At 41.5% G+C, this 19282-nt stretch overlaps 2 protein-coding genes across 3 annotated transcripts in view; both read left to right on the top strand.

Annotated features, from left to right (window-relative positions):
* The first annotated feature begins 2806 nt into the window (after positions 1 to 2806).
* On the top strand, positions 2807 to 18988 carry sypl2a (synaptophysin-like 2a). Its single transcript, XM_086198332.1, has 6 exons — positions 2807 to 3001; positions 3205 to 3279; positions 9563 to 9678; positions 12947 to 13145; positions 14596 to 14769; positions 16125 to 18988. The coding sequence occupies exons 1-6, from the start codon at positions 2987 to 2989 to the stop codon at positions 16248 to 16250; spliced, it is 705 nt and encodes a 234-aa protein (XP_086054458.1). The 5' UTR covers positions 2807 to 2986; the 3' UTR covers positions 16251 to 18988.
* atxn7l2a (ataxin 7-like 2a) overlaps positions 16571 to 19282 on the top strand; it is a 32061-nt gene continuing 29349 nt past the window's right edge. Inside the window, exon 1 of one of the 2 annotated variants that reach the window (XM_086198331.1) lies at positions 16571 to 16676. The gene's annotated coding sequence lies outside the window, so the exon portion shown is untranslated. The remainder of the gene's footprint in view (positions 16677 to 19282) is intronic. The other variant, XM_086198329.1, reaches the window with a different exon arrangement.

The following is a 19282-nucleotide window of genomic DNA, read 5'->3' as shown; positions in this document are numbered from 1 at the left end:
TCAGATATGAAAAGATTTGCAAATTCATATATTCTGGATTTTTATTTTAGTCCTGTATTTCTTCTCCCGAAGAAATCCATGGTCCCATTCCTGACAATGAATCAAACTTGGCGTGGAGGTTTTGCCCATTGTCAAACTTACTCAACTCATTTTGTCGACCAGTAGTCCTGAGGGTGGCACTACAGCAACTTTTTTAAATTTTAATGTTCATAATAAATCATTTGTATCATTGCAACTTTCATAAAATGTATCCCAGTTACTCTGTTTTTCTTCAAAACTGTAAAACTTATTGAACCTGTCTCCTCCCACATTTTTGGAGTGGACCAGAGGATCAGCACTAATAAAGCATATGTCTCTGGGGGACTGTCCATGCAGCAGTTGTAGGAGTTCTTCATTGGCTACTACAGCGTCAGCAGCTGACTACTGGACTAAAAGTGGCAAAGCCTTTTATGTCCTGAGCAGCCTGGGGGTGGCTGCAGGTGTTCAAATCTCATGATACACACACAGATCACCCCTACCAGAAATTGTCAGCATTGACCCACATGGTCCACCCATGTAGGCTCTGACCAGGTTGTGTTGCTCAGTTAATGCCACACTTCCTGACTGCATCTGTTTAGTGTCCTCCACAAATGATCTTCCCAGATTATGTATTTATCCAAAATTGAGCCCATAGTGTATTTAAATATTTTGTGTAAACCGTATTGTAATCAACTACTAAGAATACTCACTCAATAAATCTTCAGTGTTCATTATAAAGAGAAAATCATCCATCCGTTTTCTACTGCTTATCCTAATAGGTTTCTTGGGGGGGAGGGGGGGGTGGAGCCTATCCCAGCTGCTGCAGGTGAGAGGCAGGGGTCACCTTGGATGGGTCACCAATCCATGGCAGGGCCAACACATATAGACAGACAACCATTGGCTCTCCCAGCCACGCCTACAGTCAATTTAGAGTCTGCATTAACCTGGTCCCCTCTTGATGTCTTTGGACTGTGGGAGGAAGCTGGAGTACCAGAGAGAACCCAGCAGGAACAGGGAGAACATGGAGACTCCACACAGAAAGATCCTGTGCTCCAGCTGGGGCTCGAACACAGAACCTTCTTGCTGTGAAACGACAGTGCTGACCACTGCACCACCGTTCCGCTTGGGACAAAGTCAGTCAAATCAAAGTGGACACAGGTCACTTAGATGCAGAGCACATGTCCAGCCCTGATTCATCACTGCACAGTATTTCCTCAACTTTTTTGAGACCACAAGTGACAAATATTTGGAGAGGGTGGCGCTATAGTGGGGCTGTGGTGGAGCACCGTGATCAGCACCTCATGGTATGGACTATTCAAAAACAGCAAGGCAGACATGCTTTTTCCAGCATACCTGCCTCATTACCCACTTTACTGAAATGGGACCATCATTTACTAAATGAAAATCATGTGATATTGAAATAGAATTGAGGCCATGAATTCACTATGAAAATTTCCCCACATCTTACACATTGAATCATGTGAGACATGTGGAAATGTCAATACTAAAGGCTGAAATTTTTTCAGGAATCCTGCCGGTCATGAGATTCCTGTGGAATTCCAGCAGAATGGTAGTAAATTTCACTATTTAACATGTGACTAGAATTGTCATGTGACACGGAGGGGACAGGAAAAAAGTCTACATTTGTGGGCAGGACATGAATTAAAGTAACAGTAATCTGTTTCTATGTTCAATGTACTGTTCTAATATGAACTAAAACTATGTCCTTCATGGTGACAAAGAAAGGCAAATGTTCTGTTGGGTTTTTATTCTTTTCTTTTTAAACTCTCCTGTCTGCTTTTGTCGCTGGTTAGTTGCATGAAACCACCTGATCATTTCATGCATGTGTTTGCAGACTAATGCTGGATGCTGCAGTGCCAATGTCCTGCTCTAACAGTGTGAAAAAAATCGAGTGCGTGTTCTAAGGAGTGCATACCTCTGATAAGATGATATGACATCACCAGATCGCACTCCAGTTTTGCATCTTTCCACAACCAAATTTATTATTCCTCAACCTAAATTCTGTCATTTAAATGCCCATTCAGAACTTTTTGAGCTATCCTGATAACAGAAAAACAGACAAATCAACACTGGTGATCACATCAGTCATTGGTAATGGTAACTAACTGTTTTGTCCCTCCTGACCAACAATAAAGAATGCAAGTTTGTGGTACATGAACTCTGACTTAACTTCCAAGGATGATTCACACATGCTCTAGATTCTTAACAGTGTTACAATCTCAAATATCTGTTATGTATACACCTTGTATACATAGCGTTGCGCTGAGTACTTGTCTTGTGAATTTTTGTGATTTTTTTTTCAATCCGCACCAGCAACCGTCTAAATTTTAAGGCTCATAATAAAACATTTGTATCTTTACAACTTACATAAATGTAGTCCAGAGCAAGTGTAACTTTTACTGTTAGGTATTATTTTGAAATCTCTCCTAGTCAGGCCAAACTTCAGTTTAAAGATCATCTCTTGTAATTTATGCTGATTTTAAACACATATATAGTGTACAATATATTATTACTGTTACTATTATTGTAAATAGATATTAGTATTAGTAGTACAACAACTGTTCTTTTTCTTCAATTTATCTACAGCTAAGGACCCATATTTTCTGACCACTTCCTTGCTTTTAAGACGACTTTGTCGGAATTAAGTTCACATCCAAATGGGGAAACGCTGTTCCTGACCGTTATAGTTTGTTGAAAATAGTGACACGTATCTTTTATTTTGAAACTTCCTAACCGGAAGTAGCTCATACTTTTACTTTGACGGCTCTTGCGGTTCTGTGTAACAAGTGTGGTTATAGTGGTTGGCTCTGTCTGTTCTCCTGGTTGCTGACAGCCCGTATCCCACGATTTGAATCCAAACGGGGTAACAATAACTATAAGTTAGCCTTACAACCAAACTGAAAACTTTAATAGTGAAGTATCGACGTCGTGGGCGTTGCACGTCTCAATGGACACTGTTCAGGTAGGTGAGATTTGGGGGATAGTTAGAAGGCATTAGCGTTAGCATGACGTTACAGTAGCAGACGTCGGCTAACAAGGGCAGGGCCAGTTAGCCGCTAGGTGACAGGCAGGTAGCGAAAGTTTCTTGGATGCAATTATGAGAGCGTCTTCATCCACACCTGGCTAACGTCATGTTTTTGTGCTCCTGTTCCTCTGTTTCTCTAGACACTGGTGTCTGGATTTTCTCTGGACCTCGGACCACTGAAAGAACCTCTTGGATTTATCCGTGTCTTAGAATGGGTAAGGTAAAGTTAATGTATATTATGCAAGTTAATAATTACTTAAAGTAGTGAAATGTCTCTGAATTAATGCATCAGTCGCTACCAAATATGCACCTATGTGCGGGTCGGTAACCCGTGCATATTTGGTCCTGGTAATGTCTTTATGTCTTTATTGTAGTCCGTACCAAGTCCTCATCCCTGACTGCATGCAAAGTAGGTAGTATAATATTATATACCCAAGTGTAAAGACTGTCATCAGCTAAACAAGTTTTGCAGGTTCCTCTGTCTCTGCTTTGTTCAGTTTTGACTTTAGAGTCGTGGCTTTCGACCTGGTTCACTGCGTTAAACTGTGACGTAGCCTGTGAATTTTCGGTGCATGGAGTGATAGGGAAGTCAAATTTTAACCTAAATGAGTGTGTCACCCACCTGCTATAAATCTCTTTCCATTGCAGAACATAGTCGGTAGCAGTTACAGCTGGAATTTGAAACAATAGCAAGGAAATTACTTGGTACTAGCCCCTGACTCTTGAATGTAATATTGCATATTTCATATTTGTAGATCCACTACAATGATGCCCTTTACTGTTCCAGCCATTTACACTAAAGACTGGAGACTTGGGCAATCGTACAGATCTGACTCTGGCTGCTGTGAGCTATGCAAGTTGTTGACAATGAAATGGCTTGGATGGGCTTATATGTGCTACTGTTTGTAAGTAAAATGAGTAATCTGAATGGTCTCTCAACAAAAATAGGAAACTGTTGAGGAATGTCCCCGACTGTGTGGCTGCTATTACTGATATTGGTAGCATATTGTATTTCAGGATGATGCCGATGTCTTTGCTCCTTCGCCGTTTGTTTGTATTTCAGGCATGGGCTTGTGGCGCACAAGCCAGTAATTAACATCAGCAGTGGCTCTTTGCTTCTGCTGCAGAGAAGTGATAATCAGTGCTGAAATACTGCATTCTAATTGAACTTTCAGGTTAGAGGTTTTTTTTGGACCTTTAGTTTTCATATTCATTATACATTCCAGATGCACGTGTTACATTTAATTCAGAGAAACAGGATCTTTCAAACTTTGTGTGCACCACATCGTGATTCCTAATGACCTGGTGTTGAGCTGATTTCTCCTACACCTATGTGTAGTTCTCAAATGATACGCCAAAGATCTTTGGACTTTTCTGGTTAATGTTTTCAGAAACAATCTCTGACTATTACCATGGAAATTTTAAACACAAATTTTCTCTGCGCCATAAAATTCTAAAACCGAGGGAAGATCCTTGATGTCTTATCCATCCAGAGAATTTTAAAACGTTTGTCCAGTACTTTCATTCAGTATCACATTCATGACTACGCAATAGTTTTGATTGATTACAAACGAGCAAATACTAGTAATAATCACAGCAAAAATGGTGAACTGGGTCATCGTAATGCCAGCTAAACATCTGCATCTTAGCCTCTTTGGTGAACCTGCTGGTTAGTTTTGAGTTTGTTGGCATTTTACTACTCATGTTTACTTCACCAAATTTGTCCTTAAATGCTTATAACACCCACCACTAGCTCCTTTTGCCTGCATGTTACAGTGGAGAATTACAGTTTTGATTTGGATGTGGAGCTGGAGGAGTCTGAGTCTGATGGGGGCAGAGCTCAATTCCAAGGAAATGTATTATAAAACCTGTTGGCTTGTGCTGCTGCACAACATTCTCCGGGCATCTCCCTGGAGGATGGCAGTGCACTGATTTAGGTATCACACACACACACACACACACACGCACATTCCACTGAGGTAAAGCACTGTACATACATAAGATTGGAAAGGCACGGTTGGACTTGGAGCAGAAAGAGTTGTCTGCAAGTTTGTGTAAGTAGAATTTTCCCCACCAATCATATTTGTAAAATTTTGCCAAATTGAATTACAGAGGAACAGGGAGATAGAAACAACAAGCACAGTAACGTTACGCACAAGTTAACTTGGAAGAAGTTCACACTACACAACGTTGTGTCTTGAATCAAGACTCTCTTAAGTTGTTGCGGTTTAGATACTACATGATTGAACAGCGCCACATTCACTTGGTTTATATGCACAGTCACAGTTTAGCTATACTAAAAACAAGGGATGACCAGTAAAGTTATGTTTGATCCAATGACTGATATGTACAACCAATATGATGGATTTTTGTGATGGACTGGCAACAGACCCTTTCTATGTTGATTGTCCACAAATTTTGAACCAATATGACAACATAAAGGTAAAAGGCTAATTTCCTCAACTAATGACTTAAACAATATTTATTTTTTGTCAAGAGGGACCAGGTTAATCCAGACTCTAAATTGACTGTAGGCGTGGCTGGGAGAGCCAATGGTTGTCTGTCTATATGTGTTGGCCCTGCCATGGACTGGTGACCTGTCCAGGGTGAACCCCGCCTCTCACCTGAAGGCTGCTGGGATAGGCTCCACCCCCCACGACCTTTAACAGGATAAGCAGAAGAAAATGGATGGATGGATGGAACATTGCCAGGCTGATTTGGGGTGGATTGAAGCGTAAACATGCCAAGTAAAAAAGTTCCTTTTGTTATGTATGACCCAACCCTCAGGTTTCCCCTCTCGCAGTGTCTTGGACTGTCATCAGCTTTCATGGCTAACGGATCCAGATGTTTTGCCTTGCAGTTCCTTTCTTTGCAAAGCGTTCATTTAACAAGCTCCCTGGGAATGCCAATTAGCCTCTGATTTGAGGCTTTAAAAATGGTTGTTAATCTTTTTGCATGAACGAAGCTAGGAAGTCATTTTAAAATCTCAGTACATTTAATAAGAAGCCTAAATGATCTCATCATCCAAGTCCTCTTCTGCTGCATTGCTTATCTTTGTGGTAAACCATTTCAATGAGACAAAAAGTTTGAGAGATGCGTTATGGTAACAGGTGCGTTTTACTGCTGTTGATCGCTCCCTGTGAACCTATATTGATGTCATTGAGTATTAAGGTGCTATGATTGGGATGATTTAATTTTTTTCAAATCTAGTAATGATCTTTTTGTTTACGAAACTTTTTTAAGTTTATGTATTACACATGTAATGCACAAAACTTGTTTCATTTGACACTAGAAACCACCTCCTCAAAACCTTCTCGAAACCTCAACAGACCAGAAATTTTGGGCGAGGCATCCAGGGTGAAGCGTTTTCAGTATTCCAGCACAGTGAAATACTGAGTGTGTTCCTCCTCTACCTGCTCTAGAAAGATGTTTGCAATTTATATTCCTGATGTCAAATTGGACTCTGTGCCTCAGCCTGTAAACATGGATATTAGCCAGTATCTGCAGTATCTCTCCATGAGGGTGTGTGGCTATTTTCATGATGTACTTTTGCCATGTTCCTGTGATTAACTTTATAGAAATAGGCTGTTGTACAAAGGGCATCTTGTCTTGATATGGCAGCTTTTTCTTATCTCTCCTGTGACTCTGATGAAGAAAGACAGCGAGGAATGCTTCAGGCTGACTGTGGGAGTGTGGGTGGGACACAGGAGGCTGTGCAGTGAATATCTGCTCAGGGTTTATTTAGGGTGTTGTCAGGCCGGCCTGGGTGGGTCAAACAAGGCTGAGAATGAAAGCTGAGAAATGTTGTCCAGTTCCAGAGGCACCTGAAAGTTGAAACCCATTCCTGAAAATCCTCTAAGGGCTGGAAGCTTGCTAAATAATGCTCTCAGTTTGTCTGTGTGTTTGTGTTTGTCTTTACTACACTAGTGCAGACTGTTCACCTCAGTGTCTTGCACTGTGCTCTGGCCCATTGTGCACAACTGTTGGTAGTTGATAAATAGGGAATGTGCTTTGGTAGATGTGGGCGTAACCAAACAAAGGACATTATTCTTGAGAGAAAGTGTGGAAGCGGGAGTCACGTCTGTCAGAAGTCTTTATTTGGGGTGTGAGGATTACAACGAAGGCCTGTAAATTTATAAAAGCTTCCTATATATCGCATGTATGCCAAAAACAGGTACATTTTTTAGGTGATGTGTGATGGAATCTTCTAAATATTCCTAGTGCCACAGTTGTGTTTCCATGTGTATGAATTTGTGTTGTGTTTGCTGATTTTCATATGAAGTTGTGGTAACATTGAGGGTGCTGGAAAAACTTTTCATCAGTCACTGAAGAAAAAAAACACACACACACACACACGAAAGGTTGACCACCTCTGATGCATTACCAACTGACACATTCCATAAAGGAATCAGCCACTGAAAAACAGTTTATTTGAAAAAAAAAAAAAGTAGCGTTTTTATTGAGCAGACCATCTCAGAGAAATGATCAGCCGATTATCTCATGTCACTGTAAGAATCGACTAGTAAAAATCTGTCATGCACAGGATTAAAGTAACTTTCCTGTGCCACTTTTAATTCGTCCCCCTTCCCCTTTTCCTCCCCAACTGTACATTTCCAGTTTTATCCTATTTCCAAGATGTCCTAGTAGCTCTACTGTACACTACAATTTGCTTCCTCCTTCACGTGTCTTTTCACCTGATGGCGAGGAGATTCACCAGGGGGACGTGGGAGGATCACCCCCCCCCCCCCCCCAGTTCCTACAATTGCTCGTTGCTCAGTCATGAGGAGTATAAACCACCACAATTTACAGATTCATGATTGGAGATAGTCAGTTGTATATTGTGATCATTGCACACCTGAAAACAGCTTTTTCTCTAGCAGTTTCATTTATCCTACCCTCCTTTAGCAGCTGTTCGTCTCTGCCCTGCCTGCAACTTAACCGTCACTCTGTCTCATGGCATTTTGCACGAGGAGGGACTGATGGCTGAGGCCCAGAAATTTTCTGCACTATATCACACACAGTCTCGTCATTAGGAAGGCAGTTGCAGTTGTAAAGCCTCACACTTCCTCTGTATGCTAGGGGTGGGGACTTGACACAAGCATATGGCAGGCTGCGGCGCAGGTTTGTTTGAAGCTTTCGTCTTGGAATGGCACATCCAGAGCTGTATAACCTGCCTCTTAGAAATTGTCACCAGCGCTACATGTCTTGTTATTAGATATAGCCAGGATCAACAGCAGTCAGGATCTCAAGAACATAGTTTTAGAGTGAGATAATACTGTCGACCAATATAGCCACATAACAAGGGGTTTCCTGGCTCAGAATTGAGCTGTGGTGGAAACTCAGTGGCTTAACAGGGTTTTAGGAGAGCCACTGGTGGTTGTGCTCATTGAAACTGAATTTTATGCAGTGCAGCGGTTGAATATCTATCCAACACTTCTGGAGTAGCATCTGATCACACAATTTCTGCTCTGTCAGTTTGTGTTAAAGGTTAGAGGAAATGATATGGGTTCCGTTCCCCTGTGCATTCCATTCTTCCTGCTGTTGTCTGCTCTCCGTCAGCATTATTGAAGGGATCAGCTTGTGTTTCTTCCCGATAACAAACTTTCTGCTGACATTCATTCTTCAGTTGTGTAGAAAATGTCTACAGCAGCTTCAGGGAAGTCCAGGGACAATTTATGTGTTGCATGTTGCACTTGGAGCAGCATCCCTTTTGTGGGTCGCCTGACTTACAAAGGACAAACTGACTTACATCTTGAAAATACCCCTCATAAAATGATTACAGTAATAATAAATATGCTAAGTTTTTCCCCGGATGTGTTTTTTTATGCCTTTGTCATGCTAAGACATTTAATTTACAAACCACCCTTTTGAACTCAGAACTATTAAAAAGCGCAATGTATGAACACCTAAATAGAATCCAATTAGATATAATGGAAAGAAAAAAAAGGATATGCAAGAAATGGTTTGTTGGCCTCTGTTTAATAGAGTACATAATGTGCATTAGTGGCGATTAGGGCATTTCTCAATCACTGTAATCAAACTTGGATAAACGGCAGATTTTCCATTTAATAAAATGGTCTACAAATCTATGTCAGCAACAACTTAAAGCAAACAGTGTCACTTTTTGCAAATATGAATCCTGAGAGCAAGAGGAAATACTGCATCATTTTAACTTGATAAGATGTGGCAACATGCAAACTATGAAGATATGGCTGTTTGGACAATTTTTCCAGGTTGAAGCTGAAAGTTTGGTTTGTCAGCTGTAGAGTGCTGGACTTGTTTGCTTTCAGCTATCTGGGGGGCAGGTGGGTTTCCTGTGTGGAAAAAGGATGTGACTGTTGCAGGGAAGAGAGAAGTAGAAGTTGGGAATGAAGTGTAATCGGTGAAAAACACCTGAGATACAGCCACAAGTACACTTAGGAGAGATGGATTTAGGCACCTGTTTATGAACCACACCTCTATTAATACCTGTCACTCTGCATTCTTCTCCTCTAACAGGTGTTCACCATTTTTGCCTTTGCCACTACTGGGGGTTACTCTGGGAAAACCCAATTCAAGGTCAACTGTTCTACATCTGAGGTGAATGTCGAGCCTGTGTTTGGATATCCATTCAGGTAAAACACTGAGGTGCTCCCAGAGTCATTAAAGCCTTTGTATTGTGTAAAATACAAAGGCTTTTTTTCCTCACAAATTGTTTATTTAGGTTGTTTATTGAGGTTGTTTATTGTTTGTTTATTAACATGTATTAGCACAGCAGGGACACAGAGGTGAGAGGTTTATGAGAGAGTTGCAGGCCTCTGCACTTGCCATCTTTGCTGATCTAACACCAGAGCAGAGCATATGGCATGACTGACACAACTCAGCAGCATGTGTGAGCACAGCACGACAGAAGTGTGTGCCAAGTCTGTGTCGCAAAGGTGAGAGGGCGAATAAGCACAGCTGGTATTATTTTTAATAATTAGTATATTTTTGCCAACACCCAAATTCAACTGATTAACAACATGTATTTGCACTCTCTCGCTCTCTCTCGCTCTCATTAAAAGCTGATCAAAGTCACCCAGCAGGCGATCTCCTGCCGTACTCAAATGAAGAATACCTTGTCACTTAAAGTGGAACTCAGCCATTTATTGGAGCTTTCTGTAAAAGTATAGCAAGTCTGCGTTTCTTCTCAGATCTGGTGATGTCTCCTAAATGAGTGTATAACAATGTCCATAGTGAAACATTATAGATGACAAGGACACTGTTGTTTGAGGGGGCAGACTTGCAAAAGGCAAGGCAAGGCAATTTTATTTGTATAGCCCGTTTTCACAAACAGTTTGTCTCAAAGGGCTTCACGTGGCATCATAACAACATCCTCTGTCCTTAGACCCTCACATCGACTGAGGAAAAACTCCATAGAAAACCCTTTTAACAGGGAAAAATCTGAGAAACCTCAGGGTGAGCAACAGAGGAGGGATCCCTCACCCAGGATGGACAGACGTGCAGTAGATGTTGTTACAGACAAGAAAACAGTTTACAATGCAGAATGTGGGAAACACGGAAATGTTAATAACAGTTGAAGAAGGAAGCTCCTGGTAGGGGAGGCAGGGAGAGCAAGCCAGCTTGATGGGGGACTGGATGGCAGACTGGTTCATGGAAGGGGAGCGCAGGCCGGTGTAACACTAGGGAATAAGGGGGGGGGGGGGGCGATGCAGGCGGCGGTTGGGGCTCTGGTGGATCTGTGGAAACACAGACAGACTGCGAGACACCAAGGCCAAACTACAAAGTGCAACAAGTAGTGGTAATGACAGTTCCAAAAATGTGCAGGGAGGAGAGGAGGAGAGAGGGGGAGAGGAGAGGAGAGGAGAGGAGGGAAGGGCTCCATGTAACCTGATGTGTCCCCCAGCAGTCTAAGCCTGTAGCAGCATAGCTATCAATGGTTCAGAGCTACCTGAACCAGTCCTAACTGAAGGCTCTGTCATAGAGGAAGGTCTTAAGCCTGGACTTAAACGTAGTTAAAGTGTCTGCCTCTCTGACCAATGGAGAGAGCTGGTTCCATAGTAGAGGAGCCCGGTAACTAAAGGCTCTACCTCCCAGTCTGTTTTTATTGATACTGGGAATCACTAAAAGACCTGCATTCTGGGAGCGGAGTGCTCTGGTAGGACAGTAGGGACTAATGAGCTCTTTCAAATAGGATGGAGCTTTATCATTGAGAGCCTTATAAGTCAGCAGAAGGACTTTGAAGTCGATTCTAGATCCTACAGGAAGCCAGTGGAGAGAAGCTAAAGTGGGAGAGATGTGTTCTCTCTTCTTAACTCCCGTCAAAACCCTCGCTGCAGCGTTCTGGACCAACTGGAGACTCTTTAGAGAGTATTTAGGACATCCTGACAGGAGAGAGTTGCAGTAGTCCAGCCGAGAAGTGATAAATGCATGCACCAGTTTTTCAGCATCACTCTGGGAAAGGATATTCCTAATCTTAGCGATACTTCGCAGATGGAAGAAGGCGGTCCTAGTCACATGCTTTATGTGGGAGCTGAAGGAAAGGTCATGGTCAAAAATGACCCCAAGGTTCCTTGCAGTTGTACTTGGAGTTAGGGTGATGCCATCTAGAGTAGAGATCCAATTCAAGAGTGTGTCCCTGTGGTGTTTAGGTCCAAAAATGATTACCTCAGTTTTATCTGAATTGAGCATTAAGAAGTTAGAGGACATCCAGGATTTAATGTCTTTCAGGCAGTCTTGCAGATGAGTAAGCTGGCTTGTGTCGTCTGGCTCCATCGACCAGTAAAGTTGTGTGTCATCTGCATAACAGTGGAAGTTGATCGAGTGCTTCTGGATTATGTCACCTAATGGGAGCATGTAAAGAGTGAAGAGAATCGGTCCTAAAACTGAACCCTGTGGTACACCATATGTAACTCTGCTATACTCAGAATGGTCATTATTAACATTAACAAACAAAACAAGCCTTTATATTACAATTTTATGATGTTAGAGGGCTCAGTGGTGATGACAGTCAGCCGTCGTTGCTGGTATCAACCATCAGTCCGTCCTAGTTTCCTCAGTGTTGCTCAGGACTGCATCTCTGGTGACAGTTATGCTTAAACACACTTGTGGAGGAATTTTATAGATGAAGGAATTTGTCAGACACGAGAAAGAGAGTCAGACGGCTGAGGACATGTCTGTGACAGATGTGCAAGGTTCTCTGTGAGATGAGGTTGAGTCAACTCCCCCCAGAACATCTGTGCCTGACCTTCATAAACAGTCTATATTAATTTATGTGTCAGGCACTACCCAGTATGACTGAATTAGAACATTCTGCACAAATGTGACCTTCACTGAGTCTAAACACATAGTAAGACAACGCTGGCGCTGTGATTGTCAGTAAGTGCTCTGACTACAAATTTACGACTGTGAAAGGCGTCACAGATTCACCCCCTATTCAGGCCAAGGCCCTGGGGTCAGACCAGCTGTTGACCTAAGGCATGAATTTGGAAGCTGGGGTACAAGAGAGCTAAAACAGAGGATACCAGCTAAAATACCTTATCAACACTCTTGTGTAATACTGCCTAAAGTAACAATACAAGGGTTTGGGATATTCTGTTACTTGATGACTGATTGAAAGTATAAGTTATTGGAAGAAAATGTAAATTTTTTTTATCACAACCCCTTAGTTGCTTTATGCAACCCTGTTGATTAGTTGGAGGTTCTGTTCAATTTGTTCCAACAGCCTAATATCTCACAAGTGTATGTTAATATCTTAAATATCTCAATGTTTTCCTGCTTCCCTGGAAGGAAGAGTAACCCAGGTGAGGACTTTTTTTATCTGATATCCCAGAGTATTAGAACGAGACGAGTCACCAGTGTAAGTGTTAAGTGCATTTTTCCTCCCCTCCCCCCCTCCTCCAGGCTGTCAGCGTACCCATATAAGACACCGTTATGTAATGGCGGTGAAGCCGTTGATACCTACCTGCAGGGGGACTTTTCCTCCTCAGCTGAGTTCTTCGTCTGTGTGGGTGTCTTTGGGTTCCTCTATTGCACTGCCACACTGATTCTCTACTTGGGCTACCAGAACGTCTACCGCCAGACCTCCCGCGGCCCCATCGTTGTGAGTACTCCTCCCTGGCTTAGCAGTAAGCCGTGCTTCCCTCCACTAACCCTGGGTCTGAAGAGAGCATGGCTGGTTTTAAAGAGATTGTTTACTGTAGGGGATTTTCCTTTTTTTTTTTACCCCACTTCATAAATCATGTCAGAAGATGCCAGTTTTTTGGTAAAATAACATATAGTATATTTTTTAACACCCACTCATATTTCCAGTAACACCAGGGTTGCTCGGTAGAAAAAGCCTGGAAAGACTCGACAGAAAGAACCGCTGGGTTAAACTCAGTTAAGCCTGAACAGATACATCTCATATTTTATCATCAACTCTGACACTCACCCCTCCAAATTGGACACATTACTGGTCGGAGTCCTCCAGTTACTATTCGGTCTGCTGACACCATCTCTTCATTGACCCCCTGTCTGAAGACAGCTTTTTATAGAACTTTCCTCAAATAATTTTCCAGTATGGATGCATTTACTCAGCATAGGTATTTAATTACCTGAAGAGAATTTTTTTAGATTAGATGAGTGGTACTCAGTGGAGGCAAATTACACTACTGGACCAAAACTTATCAGTGTGTGTTCTAAAAAAAAGAAAATCTTCTTATATTAATTTATTTCAGAAATAAAGTGGCACCGTGACTGCATTATTCAATGCAGGTGTTTTTCAACTGCTGCAAATTGCATTCATCTGTTTTTCTCCTAATAAGTCTTTTTGGAACGCAATGCCAGTGTCACATGTAACAAAAACCTGCTCATAAGAGACATGCCAAGAGGCTGTTGGTATTATTAAACTTAACATTGGCCTTAGTTTTGCACGTTCCTGCAAGGCTCATGCAGTTTTAGCAAAATTTGCCATTACACTACCAGCAGCCACCAGCCCGCCTTGCTGGCTTTCCCATGCAGTTCACCTGCTGTGTAGGAGGAAAGCCTTGTTTCTTGCTGTGAGTAACTTTGTACTGATTCAGGAACAGCAGCAAGTGAGGAACTCAGCCAATGGTAAGAGACAGAAATTTGTTGCTCGGCTATAAACCTGTTTATAGCACAAGCCCTCCAGTCCATCCAAATGATAATTACAAGCTTTTATTAAATAGTTTAAAGTCCGTGCGATGTTAAGTACAGTAAGAATTTGCGGGGGAAAAAAAACATGGAATAAAACTACAACTGGACATATTAGATTAGTGGTAGTGCCCAACCTCACAGTGAGAACTTTTTTTTTTTTTTTTTTTTTTGCTTTGTATACATTTTCAGGTTTTTTGAAGCTAATGAAGTGTAACCTAACTTGCCTAGATGTTGCTTGATAAATATGGATGTAACTCCAGCATGTCCATGGCCCTCTGTTTGATTCTGGCCTATTTTCCCCTAAACTGTCCAGAAATCCTGTCAAATTTAGGCTTTTGTTGCTGGAAGAGGAGCAAACTCTGGGCATGCTCAGTGCTGTGTGTCCTTCCTTCCAGGACCTGGTGGTGACTGCTGCCTTTGCCGTCCTGTGGCTTGTGTCGTCCTCAGCCTGGGGCAAGGGCCTGACTGATGTCAAATGGGCCACCAACCCCGAACACTTAGTGGAGAACTGCAAGGATGTGTGTTCACCAGGGGACTTTCCGTCCATGGGCCGCCTCAACGCCTCTGTGGTATGTTGAGCAGTATTGTCGTTGAAGTACATCACACATTAAACTTAGTAAATATTTTACCAATCTTAGGAAGCTCTTTCTATTGTTTGGACAGCTGTAACTGTCACTGACAAATATACTTGACTTCCATGTTCCAAGTATATGCCACAGTGGATGAGCTGAATTTTAATGACATAAATTCAATAAAGTCATTTGAAATAATTGGTATTGGAAAAGAGAATATGAATAATATGATTTAAGATGGAACATTTTTATGGAACTGAATTTCAAATTCAGTTTTAGGTCAAATTTTTTCTCTAAAACATTCAAGACATGAAACATTTTACATAAATTAGAGAAAACACCCTGGCATTATCCAGCTTTCATTGGTCACTGACATTGCTGAGAGAAAACATTTGAAGGGTAAGTGAAAAGGAGACGTGTGAACCTGTGTTTCCTGTGTAAGCATGTGTCAAGAACTGAATTTGACCTGTGACAACTGAACTCTGTTTGAAATTCCAAACAAATGAAGACAATTTCAATTTATTTTTTATTCTTTGTTTCTTCTACATGTTTCTGACCATAGATTGCAAATAATAATGATGTTTTACATACTGCCACATTGTTAATGGCTCCTCAGTGTACTCTTACATACAGGATACAACAGATGACTCAGGAATATGTTATGGTTTCATGCAGCACCATCTGGTGTTCATTACCTGCCATTGCAGGACCTGCCTTAGTCTGTGCTGGAGAAGAGTATTTAACTGTTAATTGATATTTTAACGCATATATTTTAAAATGACAGGTCATTTTGAGTGTAGCATTTATTTTTTAAATCAAATGTTGTTCATTTAAGTTAAATTAACAGTGTAATGTTTGTTAAAATGTTAAATTTTCAGAATAAACAATATTCTGTCAGGTCAACACTTAATTACAAATGTATTGCTCTTGTTGCAAAACCCTGTGATGTGTGTGATGGGACACCTTTTTTGAGCTGAACACACAGAAGCAGGACAGAGTTACAGTTCCATACCCAGCCACAAACTATAACCTTGGAGGTGACAAGGACATGATGTCAGGAAAACCTGAAGTCTGAGCTATAACCCCACACAGTCAGGGTTTAGGTGTGTTTTCATTTCCAGTTAAATCTGCTGGGCCACACCGAGTCATTTAGAAGATGAGCTATCTCTGTAGTTGGGCCAAAGAAAGCCTGACTCATCGCCAACCTGCGATGACCTCTCCCTCCCCATCTAAAGTCTCCCTGCTGTGCTGAGCTGACAAGCCGAGTCAGGCTAAGCCAGCACGAATATTTTAAAGACTTAAATAGGTACCACTTTGTCACGTTACTTTCCTCTTTTCGTGTCTCTCTCCAGATCTTTGGCTTCCTAAACTTGATCCTGTGGGCAGGTAACTGCTGGTTCATTTATAAGGAGACTCCTTTCCACAAGGATCCCAGCCCACCTGCCACCATGGAGGAAGGAGGCCCCCCCACATCCTAGCCAGTTCACTGAACCTGCTCAAGCATAGCCGTGTACCCACAGCAGAAATGCTCTGTGCCCAACACTGGTTCTAATGTTAACCTGCAAAAAACGGAAACAAAAGGAAGGCATTTTGTCCCAACCCCCCGCCCCCCAAACCTCATCCTCAGTTTCTTTTTACAGTTACGGGTCTTCAGTTCATCCTAATCCTTTTCTAATAATCTGTAATTAATCCCATTTTCCATGTGCCTGTAAAATAGATAAAAGTTTAAACACTACACTATGAGTATGTACAGAAGAGTGACTGTGAAAGTAGAGTTAAAACCTCCAAACACGCATGAGCACATTGTCCTCCTTGATGTCTGTCCTTCAGGGAATCAGCTATTGATGAAAGAGTGGTGTAAACCCTAGAATCCCGTCTGGTCTTCAGCAAAGAATTAAAACCAGGTGAAGTAAATCAGCCTTCATCACTCAACCAAGTTTTTTCCATCAGAAGCAAACTTTTCAGGCAGACCCCTCCACCCCGCATCATTGTCTCTTAAACTGAAGTCTGGTAAGGGTCTGCTGTTCCTCCGTTGTATGATCTGTAACAGTATTTACTCCTTTATCGACTCCACATACTGTAATACTGGATTTCTGTTTTCAGGTCAAGATACATTGAATTTTTTGCACTTAAACAAAACACAAAAAGTAGGAGCTAACTGTACAATGAGACTACTGACAGAATGCTCTGCCTTTCTGAACTCACCCTTTAAAGGATCAGATCTAATTAAGCTACCCCCTGTGCACGCGCGCACACGCACACACACACACACACACACACAAAACACACACACACACACACACACACACACACACACACACACACACACACACACACACACACACACACCTGCCATCTACCCATGCCCTGAGCTTCTAGTTTCATACTAAAACACTCAAGTATAGTATACTTCATAACCACATAGCTGTTGCCATTGTAACACACTTTGATTTGTGTAAACACAGCAGTTCAGGGCAAAAATATATATACACATACTAAGAAATAGAAAAAAAATACAATGATCTACTGTACTTCTCTGTTCTTTAAAAGAGGAGGCAGTATGTTTTAGTATGTTAGTTACTCTGACTGATGTTACAGGTTGTGACAGTTCTTTGTTTTCAGCTTGCTTCCAGAAGAAGGCCAGCTCTCTTGTTTACTCTACTCGCTCTTGTGCATGACTTCACAGCCAAACTGACACCTCAGTTCCTTTTAAATCATGTTATGTTAGATTTAAAGGAATGCCAACTTTTGGGGAAATGCGCTGATTGACCATCCTCTTCAGAGCCAAAGAAGAAGATAGATGCTCTTCTCTGTGTTGCATTAGGTAAATGAGGCCTGCAGAGACCAGTAGATGGCTCGTTAGCTTAGCACAATAGATGGGGCTCTGTCTTGCCGCTCAGCTGCCAAAACCTGTAGATCCAACTCTTGTGTCTTATGGTTCAGATTTATCAGGATTGTGGTTTGTCCAGAAGTAATCCTCCTCATCCTGTCTTAGAAAGTCGGCTATGATTAATTGCAGCAGTTGCTTGTGATGTTGTCAACAGTGTTTTGTTTTGCTGGCCAAATTTATGAGGTACTGTAATAAATCACTGCGGCCAGTCAGGGAAGTAGTATGTATGCATCTGATTGTGAAATGAAAACATCTCACAACTTTAAATAGTTGGTAAAGGTTAAGCCCAAGCCTTTGTTCCATTAGTGGAGGCAAAGTCCACTATAGAGAAAAGTGTATTTGATGATGTTTTACAGGGGCATGCTAACACTTCACATCCACTACCATTCATTGTTCTCTGCGAACCAGCAGTCAGCCAGTCTCCATGGGTCTCACTTCGTTCATACAGCACAGACGAGAGAAGGATGCCCATCTTCTGGCTCAAGGGACAATGGACAATATGCGCATTTCACAAGCGTTCCTTTAATTGACTCAATAACGCTAAGATTCAGTCTCGTTTAGATTATCTTTGGCAATTGGTGCCTGGCAGTAACTATTTATGTACAGTTGATATGTATTTTTATCTTTAATTGTTCCGTTGCATATTTTTAAAGCCAATGTTGGGTTTCTGTTTGTATTTTCAATTCCCTATGGAAGAAATATGTGCAGCTTCTCTTTGATTTTTTTTTTTTCGTAAACACTGTTAAATTCATCGTACCACTTCACAGCTATGGGCCTAATCTTGCAGTGATAAACAGTCCAAGCAATCGATGTGGCCGAATGTGGATGCCAGATGTAATCCTGCTGTATTCCTTCATGACTCCTGCTCCTGGTTCTACCAGGCAGTACATGAAACTGAGCAACCGCTACCTTAGAGTAGAAGGTTGTACCTTAAACTCAACCAGTCATACTTGGACATGGTGATGACCATCAACACTGACTATTTGCGTTGTACTGAGAGGGATATGGTGATATCTGTGAAGCAAATGTGCATTCACAGTTTTGAGTAGGGTCATTTTGCATCCTTGCAACTGTGTCAGCTTTAGTAGGAATACAATTTAAGTAAAGTAATATATTTCAGTGTCATTGTGACATTAAACATATAATTACTAAGTTGCATTATCAATTTTAAAAGATACGTCTTTGTTTCATTAGAATTACAGCGATCTATGGCATTTTGTGTAATGGATTGTTGACTTGATTGGACGGTGTCATTTACATATTTTATGGCTTGTTTGTGCAAAAGGAAACAAGAGTTTGTATTGAAGTATAATACATGAGCTGCAACTGCTGGATTCTGTCTTTTGTTTTTTTGTCGTAACTGAATTTTTAACGTACATGTTAATATAGCATCTTCCAACTGATTCTAATAGCAGAGAGCTAGTTTAGAATAGAATCCGACTAATATGGACACGTTTGCTAAAATAACCCTCAGTAGAGTTTTTTCTCTTTCGTTTATTCATCTGAATGCTGCTTTCATTCGCCCGAAGTCTGCCTGCACTGTGTAGTTTGAGTGCCCCTCTCACCTCAACTAGGTTACTGTGCTGCTTGCAGGTACTAGAAAGCTTTGAATGATCAGTA

Source organism: Aulostomus chinensis, chromosome 3 (genome assembly GCF_037954235.1).
Source record: "Aulostomus chinensis isolate RoL2024-O1b breed Wild chromosome 3, RoL_Achi_v1.0, whole genome shotgun sequence".
Classification (NCBI taxonomy): domain Eukaryota; kingdom Metazoa; phylum Chordata; class Actinopteri; order Syngnathiformes; family Aulostomidae; genus Aulostomus; species Aulostomus chinensis.
This window is presented reverse-complemented; position numbering and strand designations above follow the sequence as displayed.

What these genes read in the sequence shown, in the direction of transcription:
- sypl2a (XM_086198332.1), top strand. An exon ending in TTATCCGTGTCTTAGAATGG is followed by an intron (nt 3,280 to 9,562) that starts GTAAGGTAAAGT and finishes CTCCTCTAACAG; the next exon opens with GTGTTCACCATTTTTGCCTT. An exon ending in GCCGCCTCAACGCCTCTGTG is followed by an intron (nt 14,770 to 16,124) that starts GTATGTTGAGCA and finishes GTCTCTCTCCAG; the next exon opens with ATCTTTGGCTTCCTAAACTT.